The sequence below is a fragment of the Nerophis ophidion genome, linkage group LG09 (assembly GCF_033978795.1).
Source record: "Nerophis ophidion isolate RoL-2023_Sa linkage group LG09, RoL_Noph_v1.0, whole genome shotgun sequence".
Lineage (NCBI taxonomy): Eukaryota > Metazoa > Chordata > Actinopteri > Syngnathiformes > Syngnathidae > Nerophis > Nerophis ophidion.
In genome coordinates this window covers 54568988-54592825 of record NC_084619.1, presented here as the reverse complement: position 1 = coordinate 54592825, position 23838 = coordinate 54568988, and the positions used below count along the sequence as shown (strand labels likewise).

General features: G+C 40.8%; 1 protein-coding gene across 11 annotated transcripts in view; it reads left to right on the top strand.

Moving 5' to 3' along the window:
- Positions 1–8950: 8950 nt before the first annotated feature.
- Positions 8951–23838, top strand: part of LOC133559474 (mitogen-activated protein kinase kinase kinase kinase 3-like) — a 119636-nt gene continuing 104748 nt past the window's right edge. For all 11 annotated transcript variants that reach the window (XM_061911281.1, XM_061911275.1, XM_061911280.1 and 8 more), the window contains exon 1: positions 8951–9210. In XM_061911281.1, coding sequence (XP_061767265.1) covers positions 9112–9210 — 99 coding nt within the window. In that variant the 5' untranslated portion in view covers positions 8951–9111. The remainder of the gene's footprint in view (positions 9211–23838) is intronic.

The window sequence follows — 23838 nt, the reverse complement described above, 5'->3', positions numbered from 1 at the left end:
ATACTCTGGCCTTTAAATAGACCCCCTTTTTAGACCAGTTGATCTGCCGTTTCTTATCTTTTCTCCTATTCCCCCCCTCTCCCTTGTGGAGGGGGACCGGGGGGGACATCCATGGATGAAGTGCTGGCTGTCCAGAGTTGGGACCGGGGGGTGGGCCGCTCGCCTGTGCATCGGTTGGGGAAAACTCTGCGCTGCTGACTCCACTATGGACGGGACTCTCGCTACTATATTGGATCCACTATGGACTGGACTCTCACCAGTGACGTGCTGTCAGGGGAGGCAAGTGAGGCAGTGCCTCACCTGCCACCAGGTGGCTTAACCATGAGAAACAAAGTAATAAAATAAAAAAAGTTTTAATATTTCTCTTTTAGTTTAAGCTTTCTATGTGATTTTTGTGTGGTTCCTGTATATTTTGATAATTTTCATGGTCAAAATCGCGGAAATTCTATGTTTCCTGATCAAAACAATGCAGCAGACGAGAGGTGAGGCAGACACAGGCGGTGCCTCCACGGCTACACACAGTGTGTATTGGATGTGTGTGCGAGGGGGCGCATGTTTTTTGCCACGTGGAAAAGGCAGGCCATGAGGCAGCATGTACCTCTGCCTCAAAGTAGGGGGCGATATATTGTCAACTTGCAGTTCAATGCCTCAGCAGTACTCTGACTCGCCACACTGGGAAAGTGGGGGCGCTCAAGCTACCAGACACAGGTCTCTCCGGCGGAAGCCAGCATTTTTTCTTTTCTTTTTTTTAAACTGGATTTAAAACAACCATGGCATTTTTATTAGAGTAAGCCAGCGTTTGTGGGTGTTTTTTGTCAGATGCAAAAATTCTGTTTAATTTCTTGGAATGAAATTGAACTAAATGATTTTTTCTGCCAATGTGGAGGATTATAAACTGTATCCAAAATGAAATACTTCTCTAAACCGGACTTTAAGACAAAATGAATGCGATCATACAAAGTATGTTTTCATGGAGGATAGCTATTGCTGCTTCAGATACAAATACAGAAAAGTAATATACACTCACAATACTTGATTTATTTTGCGAAAAGCAAATGAGACCAAAAAGTATTTAATAACAACTTTATCAAATACTTTTTGGACCCATTTATCATATCATAATATAATTATGATAACGTTTTTATGAAAGCAAAAAAACTCCCCTTTTTTCCTGCAACCTAAATCAACAATGGCTAGAGCTGCACATATGAATTTAAGTAAAAACATTTTTTAAAAAGTAGAAAAAAAGTATGTATGCCTCACCTGGTGTTAAAGTTCACCGCACGTCACTGACTCTCACTATTATGTTAGATCCACTATGGACTGGACTTTCACAATATTATGTTAGACCCGCTCGACATCCATTGCTTTCGGTCTCCCCTACAAGGGTCCTCTCCAAGGTTTCTCAGAGTCATTGTCACCGTCGTCCCACTGGGGTGAGTTTTTCCGCAGATGTCGTTGTGGGTTGTGCAGCACTTTGAGACACTTGTGATTTAGGGCTCTATAAATAAACATTGATTGACTGATTGATACTTTCCCCATTTGAACCAATACGGTACCAATTCCCGGTATCTGGGTATCAATACCAATTTTTAAAAAACAATTTTTGTTGATAAATATTAAATGTTTTTGATGATAAAAGATTTTAATTGCAGCATTTAAAAATGAGCTGATTACAATAACCGCTGTCCAGTTATATCTTGTTTATTATGACATTTCTGACCTTTAATTACTATTTGCAAGTCCAAGAGGTAAGATTGCAGTAGTGCTGTGTTTAGGGTGTATTGGCAAGTCAGTTCAGTGTTTTGTTGCGCCTTAAAAAGTGTCAATACTGTAAGTGTTGTACTAATTCCGCACCAGCTGTTTGATTGTAGTTGTAGTATTCATAACACATTGAGAGGTATTGAAAACGCAATGTAAAATCGCTCATGCTAATCAGTAGCATTTCGATAACAAAATCAATGTATATGAGCATCAAGCTAGCACATTTTTGGAAAAGTGGTGCCCTACTTTACTAATGTTTGAGCTTTTTTTTTATTTAATTGCTTTGTTGGCGTTAAAAATTGCAACATTACCTGGAGGTAGTTTGACTGAGTCCGCTCTCAGTGCTGCTGGAGTGATCGACAAGTGCCGAAGTGCGACGAGGACTGGCGAGAGTCGACAACCGGGCGTGACGACGCTGTAAGTAACATGGCACTGTTGGATTTTATGTAAATCGTGCCGGTATTTTGTGTGGCCTTCTACATGATTTGGCCCATTACATTATTTTATGTGGTCCGCCACAACATTTTACATGGCGTGCTACATTATTTATTCGGCCCATTACATTATTTCATGTGTTCCGCCAAATCCTTTTATGTGACCTGCTACATTATACAGGTGGCCCACCACATTTTATTTACATGGCCCAAAACATTATTTATGTGGCCTGCTACATTATTTCTCTGTCCCAGCACATTTTTTTTTGTGGCCAATTATGATATTTTACGTGGCCTGCTGCATTATTTATGTGTCCCAGTACATTATTTTGTGTTCCGCCACTTCATTTTATGTGGCCTGATACATTATTTATGTGGCCACAACATTTTATTTATGTGGCACGCTACATTATTTTAAGTGGCCCACAACATTATTTCTGTGGCCCACCACGTTATTTTGTGGCCCATTGCAATAATTGAAGTGGCCTGCTGCATTATTTATGTGTCCCATTACATTATTTTGTGTTCTGTCACTTCATTTTATGTGGCGTGATACATTATTTATGTGGCCGCAACATTTTATTTAAGCGGCACATTACCTTATTTTAAAGTGGCCCACTACATTATTTCTGTGGCCCACCACATTTATTTTTTGTGGCCCATTACAATATTTATGTGGCCTGCTGCGTTATTTATGTGTCCTATTACATTATTTTGTGTTCCGCCACATTGCTTTATGTGGCCTGCTACATTTTATTTATGCGGCACGCTACATTATTTTAAAGTGGCCCACTACATTATTTCTGTGGCCCACCACATTTTTTTTGGGGTGGCCCATTACAACGTTTTACATGGCCTGCTGCATTATTTATGTGTCCCATTACATTATTTTGTGTGCCGCCACATCGTTTTAGTGGCCTGCTACATTTTTTATGTGGCCACAACGTTTTATTTATGCGGCACGCTACTTTATTTTAAAGTGGCCCTCTAAATTATTTCTGTGGCCCACCACATTTTTTTTGGGGTGGCCCATTACAACGTTTTATATGGCCTGCTGCATTATTTATGTGTCCCATTACATTATTTTGTGTGCCGCCACGTCGTTTTAGTGGCCTGCTACATTTTTTATGTGGCCACGACGTTTTATTTATGCGGCACGCTACTTTATTTTAAAGTGGCCCTCTACATTATTTCTGTGGCCCACCACATTTTTTTTTGGGTGGCCCATTACAACGTTTTACATGGCCTGCTGCATTATTTATGTGTCTCATTACATTATTTTGTGTTCCGCCACATTGCTTTATGTGGCCTGCTACATTTTATTTATGCGGCACGCTACATTATTTTAAAGTGGCCCACTACATTATTTCTGTGGCCCACCACAATTTTTACGTGACCCCGCTACATTATTTTATATGGCTTGCTGTATTATTTTTTATGTGACCCTGCTACATTATTTTAATGGCTTGCTATATTATTTCTGTGGCCCACCCCATTATTTATGTGGCCCATTACATTATTTTATGTAATCCACCACAACATTTCAGTGGCCTGCTACATTATTAAGTGGCCCATTACATTATTTCATGTGTTCCGCCAAATCCTTTTATGTGACCTGCTACATTATTCAGGGGGCCCACAACATTATTTCTGTGGCCCACCAGATTTTTTTTTTTTGTGGCCCATTACAATATTTTACATTATTTTGTGTTCCGCCACATCGTATTATGTGACCTACTACATTATTTATGTGGCCACAACATTTTATTTATGCGGCACGCTACATTATTTTAAAGTGGCCCACTACAATATTTACCTGGCAGACCACAATTTTTACGTGACCCGCGCTACATTATTTTATATGGCCTGCTATATTATTTCTTTGGCCCACGCCATTATTCATGTAGCCCATTACATTATTTTATGTAATCCGCCACAACATTTCAGTGGCCTGCTACATTATTCATGTGGCCCATTACATTATTGTTTTGTGATCCTCCACATAATTTATGTGGCCCACTACATTATTTTATGTGTTCCACCACATAATGGAGAAGTGGAACCTTACGTTACTTACTGTACATTGGAGGGTTCCAATGTACACTGAGTCCGCTCTCAGTGCTGCTGGAGTGATCACCAAGAACCGACGTGGCTGTTGGCACTGTTGGATTTTACGTGAATCGGCGGGATTCGATCGGCGCCATAAAAAATACCGGATTTAGTCCCCATCTCGAGTTTTCACGCTCACCAAGACACTGTGGTGTAAATTAGGAGTGTCAGAGGGCTGCTTTGTGTTATTAACTAGTCCCTCGCGAAGTTGCGATCGCACAAATTTGCAAAAATTCCACAAATCCTCGCAAATTATGTGCATTTGTTTGATTGATTGAAACTTTTATTAGTAGATTGCACAGTACAGTACATATTACACACAATTGATCACTAAATGATAACACCCGAATAACTTTTTCCACCACACTTGCCAACCTTTAGATCTCCCAATTTGGGAGATTGGGGGATGGGGGGGGGGGGGGGGTGTATATTGTAGCGTCCCGGAAGAGTTAGTGCTGCAAGGGATTCTGGGTATTTGTTCTGTTGCGTTTATGTTGTGTTTCGGTGCGGATATTCTTCCGAAATGTGTTTGTCATTCTTGTTTGGTCTGGGTTCACAGTGTGGGGCATAATTGTAACAGTGTTAAAGTTGTTTATACGGCCACCCTCAGTGTGACACTAGTAACACAATAAGCAGATAAGGGATTTTCCAGAATTATCCTATTAAATGTGTCTAATAACATCTGAATCGCTCCTACTGCCCTCGTCTTTTTTTTTTTCTTCTAGTCCTTCACTCTCGCTAACCTCATCCACGAAAATTTAAATTTCCCCTCGGGAATTAATAAAGTGTGTCTGATTCTGATTCTAAATCTTCGATCCTCGCTCAAATAAATTGTCGCTTTCTCGGTCCGAATCGCTTTAGCTGGTGGTGGGCATGTTTGTACACAATGTGAGGATGTGAGGAGCTCTACAACCCGTGACGTCACGCGCACATCGTCTGCTACTTCAGGTACAGGCAAGGCTTTTTTATTAGCGACCTAAAATTGCGATCTTTATCGTCGATGTTCTCTACTAAATCCTTTCAGCAAAAATATGGCAATATGGCGAAATGATCAAGTATGACACATAGAATGGACCTGCTATCCCCGTTTAAAGGCCTACTGAAACCCACTACTACTCACCACGCAGTCTGATAGTTTAGATATCAACGATGAAATCTTAACATTGCAACACATGCCAATACAGCATGTCTAGTTTACTAAATTGCAATTTTAAATTTCGCGCGGAAGTATCATGCTAAAACGTTGCGGTATGATGACGCGTGCGCGTGACGTCACGCATTGTAGAGGACATTTTGGTCCAGCACCGTTCACAGCTATAAGTTGTCTCTTTTCATCGCACAATTCCACAGAATTATGGATCTCTGTGTTGCTGAATATTTTGCAATTTGTTCAATTAATAATAGAGACATCAAAGAAGAAAGTTGTAGGTGGCAAGCGGTGTATTGCGGCCGCCTTTAGCAACACAAACACAGCCGGTGTTTCATTGTTTACATTCCCGAAAGATGTTGGTGAAGCTTTACTGTGGAACAGAGCGGTCAAGCGAACATGGTTCCCTACCACATGTCAACCGGCAGGTTTCGGTGAGAAAATGGTGGTAATAAGTCGGCTCTTACAGTAGACATGAGCGGAGAGCTTGCCTTGTTCCTCCTGCACCTGTCAAAGAGGGAGCTGCGGACTCTCTTGCCTCCTCTCACCGGCCGCCCCCGACCGTCGGATGCTTCCAACGTGGAGGAAGCATCGGCTGCCTTCGCCTCGTCGAGAAACGTGGCTTCCCTCGGGGACACTGCCGGTCACCACACCCGTGGCCACACCCTTCCGACCTTCAAGTTGTACAGCTAAGACCATATAATCTCGCTAAAACACTAGTAACACAATAAGCAGATAAGGGATTTTTCAGAATTATCCTAGTAAATTTGTCTAATAACATCTGAATTGCTCTGCCGTCTATTTTTTTTTGTTTTTCTAGTCCTTCACTCTCACTTTCCTCATCCACGAATCTTTCATTCTCGCTCAAATCAAGGGGGAAATCGTTGCTTTCTCGGTCCGAATCGCTCTTGCTGCTGGTGGCCATGATTGTAAACAATGTGAGGATGTGAGGAGCTCTACAACCCGTGACGTCACGCGCACATTGTCTCCGGTACAGGTGTTGTAAGCATTTCACCAATCTCGCGCACTTTGCAAATTTGGACGTGATCTAACAGCAAAACAGTCTCCCAACACTGCGTAGATGGCATCAAGGCCTATTTATCCAAGCGTTAGGGTTGGGAAACGAAGGTGTTTGGCGAGGGAATTGTGGATTCAGGCCGGGTGGCCTATTTCAAGTTCCAGGTAAACCTACATTATTATATTTTATAAATAGTAAACCAAGTTGTGGTTGTAGTTTAGTCAGTTTAGTCGTGGATGTACACTGTATAGTGCTGAATCCAATAAACATTTGATTTGATTTGATTTGATTTGATTTGACATTAAATTTGCAAAATGCGATTGCGCATTTTGCAAATTGCGCCCATTGGTATTGTGCTTACAACACAGGCAAGGCTTTTTTATTAGCGACCAAAAGTTGCGAACTTTATCGTCGATGTTCTCTACTAAATCCTTTCAGCAAAAATATGGCAATATCGTGAAATGATCAAGTATGACACATAGAATGGACCTGCTAAGCCCCGTTTAAATAAGAAAATCTCATTTCAGTACTAATATCAATAAAGTATTATGGTCTCTGATTTTGAATGGGTTTTATTCCAAACGTTTAACAATAAAAAACATGTGTTACCGTATTTTGTTGAATTGCCGCAGGGAATTACTGCCGGGTCAAACTCGCTTCCCAAAGTAACTAGCGGATGCTTAGTATTACCGCCTGGTCAAACTCGTGACGTCATGAGTGACACTAACCCCTGTCATCATTTTCAAAATGGAGGAGGCTGATTTCAATACCTGTCATTTAAAATCGCATAAAGGGAAAAAGATTAAGAGCTATTCAGTATGATTTAAGGTCCAAGCTTACATCACACTCAAATTTTTATTGCATACCTTTGGTAAGTGCCGGAGTGAGGAGAGGTTTTAAAATAATTTGCGCATGCTTACTTTTACCGCATGCCTTTGGTAAGGGCAGGAGTGAGAATAAATTTTAAATTAATTAGCGCCCCAGTGGCAATTCAAGGAAATACGGTAGCTTCACTTCACACACACACCATCCATTCATCCATTTTTCTACCGCTTGTCCCGTTCGGGGTCGTGGGGGCTACTGGAGCCTATCTCAGCTGCATTCGGGCGGAAGGCGGGGTACATTCTGGACAAGTCACCCACACACACTCATAAAGTAATGTGGGCGGTATATCTCGGTCGGTAGAGTGGCCGTGCCAGCAACTTGAGGGTTGCAGGTTCAATCCCCGCTTCCGCCATCATCGTCACTGCCGTTGTGTCCTTGGGCAAGACACTTTACCCACCTGCTCCCAGTGCCACCCACACTGGTTTAAATGTAACTTAGATATTGGGTTTCACTATGTAAAGCGCTTTGAGTCACTAGAGAAAAAGCGCTATATAAATATAATTCACTTCACTTCATTCACTTAATGTATTGCTCAGTACAGAGGAGCCAGGTGAGTAAACACTATCACAGGAGCCATCTGCAACATGGCCACCAGGGCGCTGACACAAAGCGCCCCCACAGCCATGGCAGATGGCTCCCTCTGAGGAATCCTGGAAAGTAAATGTAATAAAACATGTACAATAGTATGAAACATGAATAGGAATAAAGGATTAAATACATGTAAAACATATGAAAATAACACATAAATAGAGTGTAAAAATATGATAAGTAAATAGAACTTAATAAAATCTTGCATAACTATAAACATAAAAAGTAAAGTATGTATGACTACAACAAAATGTATAAATATTAGGTAAAAGTTCATGGTTCTTGCCCGGAAAAGGGTGGAGTGCCATCTCTGGGTTGGGGAAGAGATCCTGCTCCAGGTGGAGGAGTTCAAATACCTCGGGGTCTTGTTCAAGAGTGAAGGAAGAGTGGATCGTGAGATCGACTGGCGGATCGTTGCAGCGTCTGCAATGATGCGGACCCTTACATCGATCCGTTGTGGTGAAAAAGGAGCTATGCCGGAAGGCAACGCTCCCAATTTAGCAGCCGATCTATGTCCCCATCCTCACCTATGGTCATGAGCTATGGGTTATGACCGAAAGGACAAGATCACGGGGTACAAGGGGCAGCCTAATGCAGTGGTTCTCAACCTTTTTTCAGTGATGTACCCCCTGTGAACATTTTTTTTTTTATTCGAGTACCCCCTAATCAGAGCAAAGCATTTTTGGTTGAAGAAAAGAGATAAAGAAGTAAAATACAGCACTATGTCATCAGTTTCTGACCTATTAAATTGTATAACAGTGCAAAAAAAATGCTCATTTGTAGTGGCCTTTCAAATTTTTACTGCATACCTTTGGTAAGTGCCGGAGTGAGAAGAGGTTTTAAAAATAATTAGCGCATGCTTACTTTCACCGCATTCCTTTGGTAAGTGCCGGAGTGAGAATAAGTTTTAAATTAATTTGCGCCCGGGCAGCAATTGAAGGAAATACGGTATGTCCCAAATATTGTGCCCAAGCCGGCCCGCCTCTATGGAAGAGGGCACATCCACCGCGCATGCTCGCTGCGCAGCGGACGCCATGTTGGAGCAGGAGTGGATTCGGGGCTGAATATTTTCTGACGGCGTATGTTTTTTCTTCAAAATTATCCGCCTTCGCACATCGCCGGTGTCCGTCAACCGAGCGCGTCGGGCACCCTGAGCGGCAGTGGCCATGATGAACGCCAGTGTCGACCTGTCCCGGAGGAATCCACAGGAGGATTTCGAGCTGATCCAGAGGATAGGAAGCGGCACGTACGGAGATGTGTACAAGGTACGGACGCTGCAGTGAGGGGGGTCGCCAGCCCCGGGTTCCATTATCGGACACTGGGGTGTTTAAAGCATCTGTGACAGAACCCCCTTCTTTTTATTATATAAATGATCAACAACGTTTGCAGTAACTGAACCAAAAATATAAACGCTTTTAAAATTCAGCTAATATGTATCCTTTCGTGTGCCTTTCCCATATGAACACATCCACCAGTACTCAACGTTACAAGACGACTTTCCCCCGTTAAAGTAGCCTTCAGTGAGCTGTTTTCAGGCCTTTTCCTATAGTTGAGGTCAAAATAGTGTCAATAAACGCGCCGCATCGTGTGTCCGATAATGGAATCATGACGTACTAGCTTTGCCGTGCTAACCTGGCTATCGCAGCTCCGTGGGAACAGTGTCATAAAATCACAACCCGCTGCTCTAAAAAACTCCCCAAACGACACCCGAAATCACGCGTCTTTTCTCTTTCCCGAACTATTACGTTGCTGTAAAAAAACGACATTGTCAGCTGCGGCGAGTCCCAAGTTAGCAAGCTGCTATAACAACAACAACATTGGCAACATTTTATTGTCCATCTCCAGCTGCTATAGACGAAATGCACCTGGCAGCGGTAGTTGTCCCCATTTCTACACTGGCAGTTTAATTTTATTGTGAATTATGCCCCCTTATCTCTTGGTCAACAAGCAGCCAAGGCCCCCTTGTCTGCGAGCAGAGCTTCCAGGACATAGCAGTCTTGATTATTGCTGGTTAATTACATGCAAACATCAGTATTAGTTAGGGCAGGGGTCACCAACCTTTTTGAAACCAAGAGGTATTTTTGGGTACTGATTAATGTGAAGGGCTACTAACCAGTTTGATACACACTTAAATAAATTGCCAGAAAAAGCCAATTTGCTCAATTTACCTTTAAAGGCCTACTGAAACCCACTTCTATCGACCACGCAGTCTGATAGTTTATATATCAATGATGAAATATTAACATTGCAACACATGCCAATACGGCAGGTTTAGTTTACTAAATTGCAATTTTTAATATCCCACGGAGTTTCTTGTTGAAAACGTCGCGGAATGATGACGCGTATGATGATGCGTGCGCGTGACGTCTCAGGTTGGAGGGGACATATTAGCGCAGCACCACTTGCGGTTAAAAGTCGTCTCTTTTCATCGCGCAATTACACAGTATTCTGGACCTCTGTGTTGCTGAATCTTTTGCAATTTGTTCAATTAATAATGGAGAAGTCAAAATAGAAAGATGGAGGTGGGAATCTTTTGCCTGTAGCCACACAAACACACGGTGTTTCCTTGTTTACAATTCCCGGAGGTGATCAAGTATGACACATAGAATGGACCTGCTATCCCCGTTAAAAGGCCTACTGAAACCCACTACTACCCACCACGCAGTCTGATAGTTTGAAATCTTAACATTGCAACACACACCAATACGGCCGGTCTAGTTTACTAAATTGCATTTTAAAATTTCGCGCGGAAGTATCATGCGAAAACGTTGCGGTATGATGACGCGTGCGCGTGACGTCACGCATTGTAGAGGACATTTTGGTCCAGCACCGTTCACAGCTATAAGTCGTCTCTTTTCATCGCATAATTCCACAGTATTCTGGACATCTGTGTTGCTGAATCTTTTGCAATTTGTTCAATTAATAATGGAGATGTCAAAGAAGAAAGATGTAGGTGGCAAGCGGTGTATTGCGTCCACCTTTAGCAACACAAACACAGCCGGTGTTTCATAGTTTACATTCCTGAAAGATGTCGGTGAAGCTTTACTATAGAACAGAGCGGTCAAGCGAACATGGATCCCGACCACCTGTCAACCGGCAGGTTTCGGTGAGAAAATTGTGGTAAAAACTCGCCTCTTACCGGAGATCTGCGGAGCTTGCGTCGTCCATGCAGCTGCCGTGACTTCCCTCAGACACTGGCGTCAAGACACCCATGGACAGACCCCTCCGATTATCAGGTACTAGTTAACTCACTAAAACACTAGCAACACAATAGAAAGATAAGGGATTTCCCAGATCTATCCTAGTAAATGTGTCTAAAAACATCTGAATTGCTCCCAATGCAATCAGCTTTTTTTTAAAAACTTTATTTATTTATTTATTTTTTTTCTAGTCCTTCGCTATCAATATCCTCGGCCACAAATCTTTCATCCTCACTCAAATTAATGGGGAAATTGTCGTTTTCTCAGTCCGAATAGCTCTTGCTGCTGGAGGCTCCCATTATAAACAATGTGAGGATGTGAGGAGCCCTCACACCTGTGACGTCCTCGTCTGCTACTTCCGATAAAGGCAAGGCTTTTTTATTAGGCCTACTGAAATGAGATTTTCTTATTTAAACGGGAATAGCAGGTCCATTCTATGTGTTATACTTGATCATTTCGCGATATTGCCATATTTTTGCTGAAAGGATTTAGTAGAGAACATCGACTATAAAGTTTGCAACTTTTGGTTGCTAATAAAAAAGCCTTGCCTGTCTTGGAAGTAGCAGACGATGTGCGCGTGACGTCACGGGTTGTAGGGCTCCTCACATCCTCACATTGTTTCTAATCATAGCCACCATCAGCAAGTGCAATTCGGACCGAGAAAGCGACGAGTTCCCTATTAATTTGAGCGAGGATGAAAGATTCGTGGATGAGGAAAGTTAGAGTGAAGCACAAAAAAAAAAAGAAAAAGAAAAGGCGACGGCAGTGTGAGCGATTCAGATGTTATTAGACACATTTACTGGGATTATTCTGGAAAATCCCTTATCTGCTTATTTTGTTGATAGTGTTTTAGTGAGATTATAAAGTCATACCTAAATATACCAAAACTGTATTTATTAAACAGTTATCAAGCAGTGGCACAAACATTCATGTCATTTCCAAAACGGAAAGAGCAAGATTGTCAGAGAGATTTTAAAACAAGCTATGAGTGCACTTTTGTGCATGATGTCACTAAGCTGACATCAAAACAACACTAAATTAAAGTGCACTTTTTTTTACAGAATGCCACTCCAATAGTTTAAAACAAATAAAGTGCACTTTTGTGCATGATGTCACACAAGATATTTCAATAACTGTCAAATAAATAAGCGCTGCATGATAGTAAAAAAACAAATAGTCTATGTTAGGGCTTGGTGATATATCGATATACTCGATATATCCCGGGTTTGTCTCTGTGTGATATTGAAAATGACTATATTGTGATATTCGGGTATACGTTCTCACGCAGTTTTTAGCTGCTGGCATTACATTACAGGCTCTTCCCACTCTTTGTTGTCTCTCCTTCTCACAGACAGTAAACCTTCTTACATACGTCACATACGTATACGCCCTCGCGGAACAGAGAGGTAGTGGCATGGGTAACGTTTGCTGTGGTGCTAGCGGTAATACGAGAGAAAGAAGGTGTGAATCTGGTAACAAATGAAAGAAGAATTAATTCCCAAGAAAAACAGCCGGGGGACCATCGTCTGGCAAGGATTTGGCTTCAAGTGAGAATATGACGAACAGACAACCGTAATTTTTGGTGCTAAAGTGTTGCTACCAAAAGTAGCATTACTGCTAATATGTAGCATCTTTTGAAGAGTCACCTACTCGAAAATGAAGAGTTTTTACTCCGCATGTCAACATCTCCATTCTGTGCCACACGCCCACAAAATCATGCACAAAAGTATACTTTATTGTAGTGGCGTTCTGTACCAAAAGTGCACTTTAATTTAGTGTTGATTTTATATGTCATCTTAGTGACATCATGCACAAAAGTGCACTTATAGCTTGTTTTAAAATGTCTCTGACAATCTTGTACTTTCTGTTTTGGAAATGACATGAACATTTTTGCCACTGCTTAATAACTGTTTAATTAATACAGTTTTGGTCAATTGACTTAGTTGTGATTTCCTTCTCTACATATTAATGCAGTATGAACAAGAAAGTTTGAATGTAAACACATAAAATCATCATACTGCTGTGATTATATGTATCAAGTGTTCATTGAAGTCCAAGGCAAAATATCAAGATATATATCGTGTATCGTGATATGGCCTAAAAATATTGAGATATTAAAAAGAGGCCATATCGCCCAGCCCTAGTGCAAGCACGTCTCGGAAGGAGGAACGGGAGAGGTTTAGTAGCCCAGGGAGGTGGAGCGGGGGAGAACAAGGAACACCACAAATAAGAGGTGTTTGGTCATTTTTACGTGAAATAAATTATATAGATATTTTCTGAATTCATATCTTGTTCCAATGATGTCCATTCATCTTACAAACTCTATATTTCGCCCAGCCCTAGGGCTAGTGAGGAAAAAGTTTACATTTTTTTAAGGATACTTGGTGTACGGTAGGCCAGGGCCGATAACAGATTTTGCTCGATAATATATTGACCTACAAATTACTGCTGGGGAACGATGTTATTGTAAAAATTATTCTGAGACCAAATTAACCACTATGCCATTTAAAATGCATCCACATGTATTTCTCGTATATTTTAACATTGTAATTGAATGCAAACTTGGAATTCTCCAAGTTGAGTGAAAAAAAACAATAATATGGCAACATTTTTGCACTTGAATAAACATCACAACCAAAAGCAATACAATATGTCTCTGTTCTGCAGAGACAACCAAAACAATAAATGCAATGGCTAAATAAAGTATTGGCAAACAAAATTGCACTTCAACATTGAATATGTAGGCCGAGGTAGTGTTTTGCATTTGGAAGTAGCAAACATATTTTGATACTTTTCAAAAGAAAGGACACCACAAAACAACTTCATTGTTACCTTTATTTTAACAGAAGCTGTTATGATACATTAAACTTGTGTTTCTTATTCCATTTAAATAACCATTCTGTCATTAAATAAGATAGTGAATTTGTATTTTGTCAAAAAATATTAGGGACAAGCAGTAGAAAATGCATTATTAATAATCTACTTGTTTGTTTACTGTAAATATCTGCACGCTTTCTGTTTTAACATGTTTTATCAACACTTCTGCTAAAATATATTAAGCAATTATTCTTCTGTTGTTGTTTGATACTTACCATAAGTTTTTCGTTGAAATTCAGGAGCACTAGCATGCTTTTAACTGTTAACTACTGGATCCTCCTACAGTGTGCAGTGAAGCGTGTTTAGCTATTCTTCGTCCTTCGGGGATGATCCATCCATTTTCTACCGCTTATTCCCTTTTGGGGTTGCGGGGGGCGCTGGCGCCTATCTCAGCTACAATTGGGCGGAAGGCGGGGTACACCCTGGACGAGTCGCCACCTCATCGCAGGGCCAACACAGATAGACAGACAACATTCACACTCACATTCACACACTAGGGCCAATTTAGTGTTGCCAATCAACCTATCGGGATGATATTTGTGAGAAACAGTTTATTAGTTGCCATTAGTGATTTAAAAGTAGGTAAGACACTGTGTGTTAGCCGCTACCAGCTCGTAATGTTTTTAAAGCATCGTTTCCAGAGCGGCGTTTCCGTGTGTATACTTCTTTATCGTTAGTTTGAAAGCCAAAATACATCCTACGTCCCTTGTTTGTCTCCACACTGGTTCTGCTTGCAAGTGGTCTGTGTGTGTGCTGATGTCAGTTGTGGCATGCCTTTTGGAGTGCCATCAGGTGCTTGGTTTTCAAGTGGGAATCCAAGTCTGTTGTGTTTTGATTTTTTTTTGCTGGCACAATTCTCTCAAAAATTGAACAAACTGGCTCCTCAGTAATGATAGTCTCATTTTGTTCCAAGGGTTTAAAACGTGTATTTTCTCTTTAGGTTTTGGGTTATTTTGTTCTCCATGTTCGCTACTGTGTTCGTCACAGGCCAACTTGTGTGATTCTAGCGACCCCGCCTCCCAGCACAGACACTTAATGAATGACAAGAGAATTTGCATGCTTCTTTTTCATACCCCTATGGCACAAACACGCGCAGCTGCTGAAACCGATGCAAAGACTGAATGCTCTTGAAGCCCGCAAACACAAATATACATGAAGTAACCGACGCTGGAAAGATTACCGACTTCATTTTCATTTGTCGTTTGGTTAGTTGACTTAACGAATATCGGCCCAAGCCTAGTGTACGGTGCACTGGTGTGGAGAAAACATTAAAAAAAGATACTTATAGGGGCTGTTTGCAACCTCTAAAGTTTTTTTAACTGGTGGTCTGGGGGCCAAATCAGGTCCTGTTATTGCACCATACCGGCCCCCGAGTATTTTTCAAAATCTGCAAAACATTTTTTCACCAAATTCCCAAAAAAACACCTGTTGTAAAGAGGAACTAGGACCAGTGCAAAACACATAGGCAGATCCTTGCATAGACATTTTGACCTTCTAAAGTCCAGCGTCCACTGCGGTGGACATTTGTATTTTGTATAACAGGGCTATTGTCGTCGGAAATGTGTGACGGACAAAAGGAATAGACCAAAAACAAATGTCCACTGCTAGGGATAGGTAGCTTTTTACAGGGTTTCCTGTGGTGGTGGGCGCGTGGCTATGGGTGTGGTCAACATTTCGTCATCATATCCAGTGTTTCCCCCAGAAAATTTGTTAGTTAAGGTGGTGTCTCTCCAGAGGGAAGGGAGCGCCGCTTGGGACGGACGGGGAAGGGGCTGGGTGGGTGTAAGGAACAGTGTAATTTGTTTGGCCTGTTGCCACCATCACGTCTCCATCTCACCACAGTCTGGGGGGGAAATAGATTACAGACTGTGGTAAAGTAGGCCGGCTTCGTCGCGTGAAGAAGCCTACAACTTTTGGTTGTTTTTTCCGCTCCGTATGCTGAGTGGCAATATAAGATATACATCTCGATATTTTTTCCGTAAAGTAAAAACAAAACCAAAACAGTACTAGTTACCTGAAATACTGAATATGTCATTATTTTGTCTTAGTAAGTCCATCTATTCTCTCCCGCTTATTTCCTTTGGGGTTGTGGGGGGTGCTGGTGCCTATCTCAGATACAACCGGGCGGAAGGCGGCGTACACCCTGGACAAGTCGCCATCTTTGATTGATTGATTGATACTTTTATTAGTAGATTGCACAGTTCTACACAGTTCTAAGGGACGGCGTGGCGCAGTGGGAGAGTGGCCGTCCGCAACCCGAGCGTCCCTGGTTCAATTCCCACCTAGTACCAACCTCGTCACGTCCATTGTGTCCTGAGCAAGACACTTCACCCTTGCTCCTGATGGGTGCTGGTTGGCGCCTTGCATGGCAGCTCCCTCCATCAGTGTGTGAATGTGTGTGTGAATGGGTAAATGTGGAAGTAATGTCAAAGCGCTTTGAGTACCTTGAAGGTAGAGAAGCGCTATACAAGTACAACCCATTTATTTATTTATTTATTTATTTACATATTCCGTACAATTGACCACTAAATGGTAACACCCGAATAAGTTTTTCAACTTGTTTAAGTCGGGGTCCACGTTAATCACTTCATGGTACAAATATATACTATCAACATAATACAGTCATCACACAAGTTAATCATCATAGTATGTACATTGAATTATTTACATTATTTACAATCCGGGGGGTGGAATGAGGAGCTTTGGTTGATATCAGTACTTCAGTCATCAACAATTGCATCAACAGAGAAATGTGGACATTGAAACAGTGTAGGTCTTACTTAGTAGGATATGTACAGCCAGCAGAGAACATAGTGAGTTCAGATAAGTAGATTTGAGTTGTTTATAATCCGGGGAGATGGGATGTGAATGGAGGAGGGTATTAGTAAAGTGTTTAAGTTGCCTGGAGGTGTTGTTTTAGAGCGGTTTTGAAGGAGGATAGAGATGCACTTACTTTTATACCTGTTGGGAGTGCATTCCACATTGATGTGGCATAGAAAGAGAATGAGTTAAGACCTTTGTTAGATCGGAATTTGGGTTTAACGTGGTTTGTGGAGCTCCCCCTGATGTTGTGGTTATGGCGGTCATTTACTTTAAGGAAGTAGTTTGACATGTACTTCGGTATCAAGGAGGTGTAGCGGATTTTATAGACTAGGCTCAGTGCAAGTTGTTTTACTTTGTCCTCCACCCTGAGCCAGCCCACTTTGGAGAAGTGGGTTGGATTGAAGTGTGATCTGGGGTGGAGGTCTAAAAGTAACCGGACTAGCTTATTCTGGAATGTTTGTAGTCTAGATTTGAGGATTTTGGAGGTGCTGGGGTACCAGGAGGTGCAAGCCTAATCGAAGAAGGGTTGAATGAGAGTTCCCGCTAGAATCCTCAAGGTGCTTTTGTTGACCCGAGAGGAGGTTCTGTAGAGGAATCTCGTTCTTTGGTTGACCTTTTTGATCACTTTGGTTGCCATTTTATCACAGGAAAGATTATCCTCTAGAATGGAACCTAGGTAGGTGATCTTATCCTTCCTGGTGATAACAGTGTCACCCACTTTTATAGTGAAGTCACTGACTTTCTTAAGTTTGATATGGGACCCAAATAGGATGGATTCCGTTTTACCTAAGTGTATGGATAGCTTGTTGTCAGCGAGCCAGGTGCAAATATTAAGGAGTTCAGCACTGAGGATTTGTTCCACCTGTGACTTGTCCTTGCCGAATACCACCAGGGCCGAGTCATCCGCAAACAGGAACAATTCACAGTGGCATGCTGATGGCATGTCATCTACGTATATTAGGAACAGTAAAGGTCCTAGTATACTGCCTTGGGGGACTCCACAGCTTACTGAGAGGGGAGGGAACATGGTGCCGTTCACCTCTACCACCTGTTTCCTCCCCTCCAAGTAAGATTGCATCCAGCTCGATGAGGTTTCATCGAATCCGATTGCACGGAGCTTATCCAACAGTATAGCGTGGTTAACGGTGTCAAAGGCCTTCTGAATCTCCAGCATGACCATGCCGCAGTATTTGCCCGCGTCCACCTCATGTTTGATGTGGTCGGTCAGATAGAGAAGGCATGTGTCATCTCATCGCAGGGCCAAGTCTTAGTAAGTCAGTATTTACTAAGTCAAAATAATGACATACGTAGTATTTCAGGTAAATTGTAGGCTGCTTCACGCGACAAAGCCGGCCTACTTCACCACAGTCTGTAATCTATTGCCCCCCCAGGCTGTGGTGAGATGGAGATGTGATGGTGGCAACAAGCCAAATTACACTGTTCTTTACACCCACCCAGCCCCTTCCCCATCCGTCTGTCTTAGTAAGTCAATATTTACTAAGTCAAAATAATGACTAAGGCAAATTAGTGACTTACTGTAAACAAGCGTTGCAATAAGTGTTTGAAAATGAATTAAAAGTGGGGCCACATGCTGACAAAAATAAGTAAAAATAATAATTTTTATTTATTAAATTATTTATTTATAATTTTTAAGAATTTAGTTTAGGCGGTGGCTCTTTGTTGTTAAGGCGCTGCGGGAAACCCTGATATCATTTGCATGATTGCAGACACTAGATGACAGTGGTGTTCAAACTTTTCAACACGACACAGACTAGTTTGAGAAGCTACTCATTAAATAGACACATTGGAAGTGACAGGATGTATTGCCGGACTGTCTGCTACAAAACTAAAGACAAGTTTCTGTCATTGAGTTGATACATCAAAATATCACAGTTTTTCTCACTCCATGCAGAGAATCCACATCAAGACAGATAGACGGTGCATATTGTTATGAGAGTAGCGTATGAACTTTCCTCCAGAAGGTCTTATCTTTGGAGGATTACCTCCAAATTCTTCAGGACAACCTACAATCATCAGCCCGGATGTTGGGTCTCGGGCGCAGTCGGGTGTTCCCACAGGACAATGACCCCAAACTCACGTCAAAAGTGTTAAAGGAATGGCTAAATCAGGCTAGAATTGAGGTTTTAGAATAACCTTCCTAAAGTCCTGACGTAAATATGTGGACAATGCTGAAGAAACAAGTTCATGTCAGAAAACCAAAAAATTTAGCTGAACTGCACCAATTTTGTCAAGGGGAGTGGTCAAAAATTGAACCAGAAGCTTGTGGAAAGCTTGTGGATGGCTACCAAAAGCGCCTTATTGCAGTGAAACTTGCCAAGGGACATATAACCAAATATTAACATTGCTGTATGTATACTTTTGACCCAGCAGATTTGGTCACACTTTCAGTCGACCCATTATAAATTCATAAAAGAACTAAACTTCATGAATGTTTTTGGTGACCAACAAGTATGTGATCCAATTAGGGGTGTTACGGTACGTGTATTTGTATTGAACCGTTTCGGTCCGGTTCGGTGGTGTACCACACGAACATATTAAGTAGCTGCCTATGCTAAAGTCTTAACAAGCTGGTCCGCTCGTTCTGCCTCTGTGTCTGTCTGTACACAGCACCCAGCATTGTCCCACCCACACAACCATCTGATTGGTTACACGCAAAGCGGTAAGAGCCAATCAGCAGTGCGTATTCAGAACGCATACGCGTGTGCGTGTGTTACGACAGCAAAGCCCTGTCTGTCTGTTATTTCACTTTACTTTTTTTTGTGTTGATTGAGCTGTGTTGAAGCAGCAAAAAAGGCCATGATGTTAAATGAAGAGTTTCTGTCTGTGATAGTTGATATAATAATGTAACTGCATCATTAAGCCTACATGAACTCCATGGTGTTCAGGGATGAATAGTCTCTCCTATTGCTATTGTACTATTTTTTCAGCTATAGTTACATTAATCTTTAGTAATGTAGCAGCTTAGTTTTGAATGGCAGTGTTCATAAAAATACAACATTTACATAATATAAATCAACTACAGGCTTCCCAAATGCTGTAATAAATTAAGCATAATGAGTTGACTTGAAACTGTTTAATGTTGCACTTTTTATATGTAGAAGAAAAGTTTTGTAATTTTATTTAATCTGAGCAACAATTTCAGGCAGTTTAATGTGGATTACCGTGGGCAGAATTATTATAGTGTTCCCAATATTAAAATGATATAGCCATTGTTTACAAATTTGGCAAACAAATAAACCAAAAAATTATATTTTGTTGTTTTCTTACTGTACCAAAAATGAATCAAACCGTGACCTCTAAACCGAGGTACGTACCGAACCGACATTTTTGTGTACTGTTACACCCCTAGCTCCAATCACTCTATCAAAAAAAAATAAGAGTTGTAGAACATATTGGAAACTCAAGATAGCCATGGCATTATGTTCTTTTAAAGTCCATGTAAACTTTTGACCAGGACGGCATATATAATATATACATATATACAATGCTGTCATACATAAAGTGAATGTATGGCGCTAAATAAATCCAAAGTATTATTAAAGGTAAACCTACCTGCACTACAAGTTTTGAAGGCACTGTACTGTTGATAAAGTGCAATTGAGATCCATGGGAACGACAGAACATTTGAGAAGAATGACTAGTCTATTCTGGAGCTAGTATTCATTGTGCAAGCGTTTGTGCATACTTACCTGTCACAACATTAGCCACACTTACACAATGCGGCCTTCACAAAGATGCTCAAATGCTTATTCATTTGCAGTGGTGTAGAATTGCACTGCTAAATTATGCTGAGCGCCACTTCTTACACACTGCCTGGCCCAAGACCGAGGTCATCACCTGGATTTAACTAAGCTAATAGGTAAGAGCCTCCCATTGGATAATTACCTCACGAGTGATTAGGATTCAGCTGGTAACGAGTTACTCAACCTTAATTGAAGCAGAGAGTCCCTTTTCAACATCTCGAAAGATGCATTTGGTGGTTACGGGAAATATCTGTTTCAGAAAGGTTAAATAATTGAGATGGCTGAAATGACTATAATCTGGTTAGGAAGCGTCCAATTGAAAAGTGGAAAGACGGAGTGAAAACTTTGAGCAGTGGTTTGAATATCCCCCCATTACCGTATTTTTTGGAGTATAAGTCGCTCCAGAGTACAAGTCGCTCCGTAGTATAAGTCGCACCTGCTGAAAATGCATAATAAAGAAGGGAAAAAACATATATATAAGTCGCACTGCAGTATAAGTCGCATTTTTGGGGGAAATTTATTTGATAAAACCCAACACCAAGAATAGACATTTGAAAGGTAATTTCAAATAAATATAGAATAGTGAACAACAGGCTAAATAAGTGTACGTTATATGACGCATAAATAACCAACTGAGAACGTGCTTGGTATGTTGACGTAACATATGGTAAGAGTCATTCAAACAACTATAACATATAGAAAATGCTATAAGTTTACCAAACAATCTGTCACTCCTAATCGATAAATCCCATGAAATCTTATACGTCTAGTCTCTTATGTGAATGAGCTAAATAATAGTATTTGATATTTTACGGTAATGTGTTAATAATTTCACACATAAGTCGCTCCTGAGTATAAGTCGCACCTCCGGCCAAACTATGAAAAAAAACTGCGACTTATAGACCGAAAAATACGGTATATGGCGACTTGATGTCCAAAAGTGAACATGCTAGTAGAACCCAGCTCGGTATAACAATTTAAAACGAGCCGTGGGTGTTTGGGAAAAAAAGAGGAGCCGTCATTCACAGCGTGGCGTGGCGAGGCCGTCGCTTAAACTTCAATTTTATCTGCGAAGTGGGATTTCTACCCATCTTTTTAACTGTGATAAGACCAGACTTTTGATATATACTCTGCCCCCTTTTTTTTGTTGGACCAGAGAGGAACAAACCATTAGGAACGACTCTCAGTATGACACAGTGCACAAGTACAACCACAATAATATTAAACATTGTTTACGGTTTCAGGTGATTAAAGATTGTCTCAGGACATGATGGCAGATCTTATTACTGCTAGTTCACAAGATGCAAACACCAGTGAAATTGGAAAAAATACATGTTTGTAAGCTAGCGGTAATGCTTATCGTTATTGATGAAAAAAGTGCATTAAGGACTACACCCCATTAGTGAGTAATACATATATCATAGTCTATTGCGGTAGTATCAGTTTCAAATAATCTCTCTCTGCAAGTGTGTGTGCTCTCTTACCAACACAATGCAACATTCACACAAATGATAATGTTGAATATAGTCTCTTTTTTTTTACTGTAAATCTTTAGAATTCTAATAATTCTGCCCACGTTAATCCACATTAAACTGCCTCAAATTGTTGCTCAGATTAAATAAAATGACAAAATTGTTCTTCTACATATAAAAAGTGCAACATTAAACAGTTTCAAGTCAACTCATCCTGCTTAATTTAATACAGCATTTGGGAATCCTGTAGTTGATTTTTATTATGTAAATGTTGTATTTTTGTCAACACTGCCATTCAAAACTAGGCTGCTACATTACTAATGATTAATGTAACTATAGGTGAAAAAAATAGTACAATAGCAATAGGAGAGACTATTCCTCCCTGAACACCATGGATTTCATGTAGGCTTAATGATGCAGTTACATTATTATATTAACTATCACAGACAGAAACTCTTCATTTAACATCATGTCCTTTTTTGCTGCTTTAACACAGCTCAATCCACACAAAAAAAGGTAAAGTGAAATAACAGAGACAGGGCTTTGCTGTCTTAACACACGCACACACACACACACACACACATGCGCTCCGAATACGCACTGCTGATTGGCTCTTATCGCTCTGAATACGCACTGCTGATTGGCTCTTACCGCTTTGCATGTAACCAATCAGATGGTTTTGTGGGTGGGACAATGCTGGGTGCTGTGTACAGACAGACACAGAGGCAGAAGGAGCGGAGCAGCTTGTTAAGACTTTAGCATAGGCAGCTACTTAATATGTTCGTGTGGAAACTCGTTCGGTACACCACCGAACCGGACCGAATACAAATACACGTACCGTAACACGCCTAATTGGATCACATACTTGTTGGTCACCAAAAACATTCATGAAGTTTGGTTCTTTTATGAATTTAAAATGGGTCTACTGAAAGTGTGTGTGCTCTCTTACCAGCACAATGCGACATTCACACAAATGATAATGTTGAATATAATCTCACTTTTTTTTACTGTAAACCTTTAGAATTACACTGCATCCCACTAAGAGCTATTGTTTACGTTCTTCAGCCACACATGAGGGACACAATATTGCAAACAGCTTTCAGAAAAATGCACTCCAAAATAAATTGCTTTGCCAGGAATTATCTTTATGGCTACGACTAAGCTCGTCACTATCAAGTCTTTGCAATTGCACCCATTAATATTTATCATTCAAAGAATAAAATAGTCAAAATTTGAAAACATTTATTGACCACTGTTATTACAAGAATATAAAATAGCAACAAAGTACAGGCCACATACTGAACGGCGCAACAGATGCGTTTTGGTGGTACGTTCCTTTTCTATGCAGTGGTGTTCACACAATCGGAATGGTGATTGGAATGTTTGGATTTTGGTGATCTATCTAAACTTCTGTTAGAATGTAATATACACTTATTCCTCTGTTGTTTAGATACTTTACATTAGTTTTGGGCGATACTACAAATTTGGGTATCGATCCAATACCAAGTAGTCACAGGCGTGATATTGGTCCTAACAATGCTGATACTGAAATGTCAAATTTTCAAGCTCACTGATTTTTTTATTCACAATTATAATCAGACGAAAACGCAGGACGGTGTTGTAACAATGTCAATTAAATATAACAAATTTAAAACACCTACTATTGGCCTCTGATTTAAATCCTTTGGTTTCGGCCTTAAAGTCCTCCTGTATCAAGGTATGTATTTCCTAAGATTGTAAGCAATAGCAAAAACGAC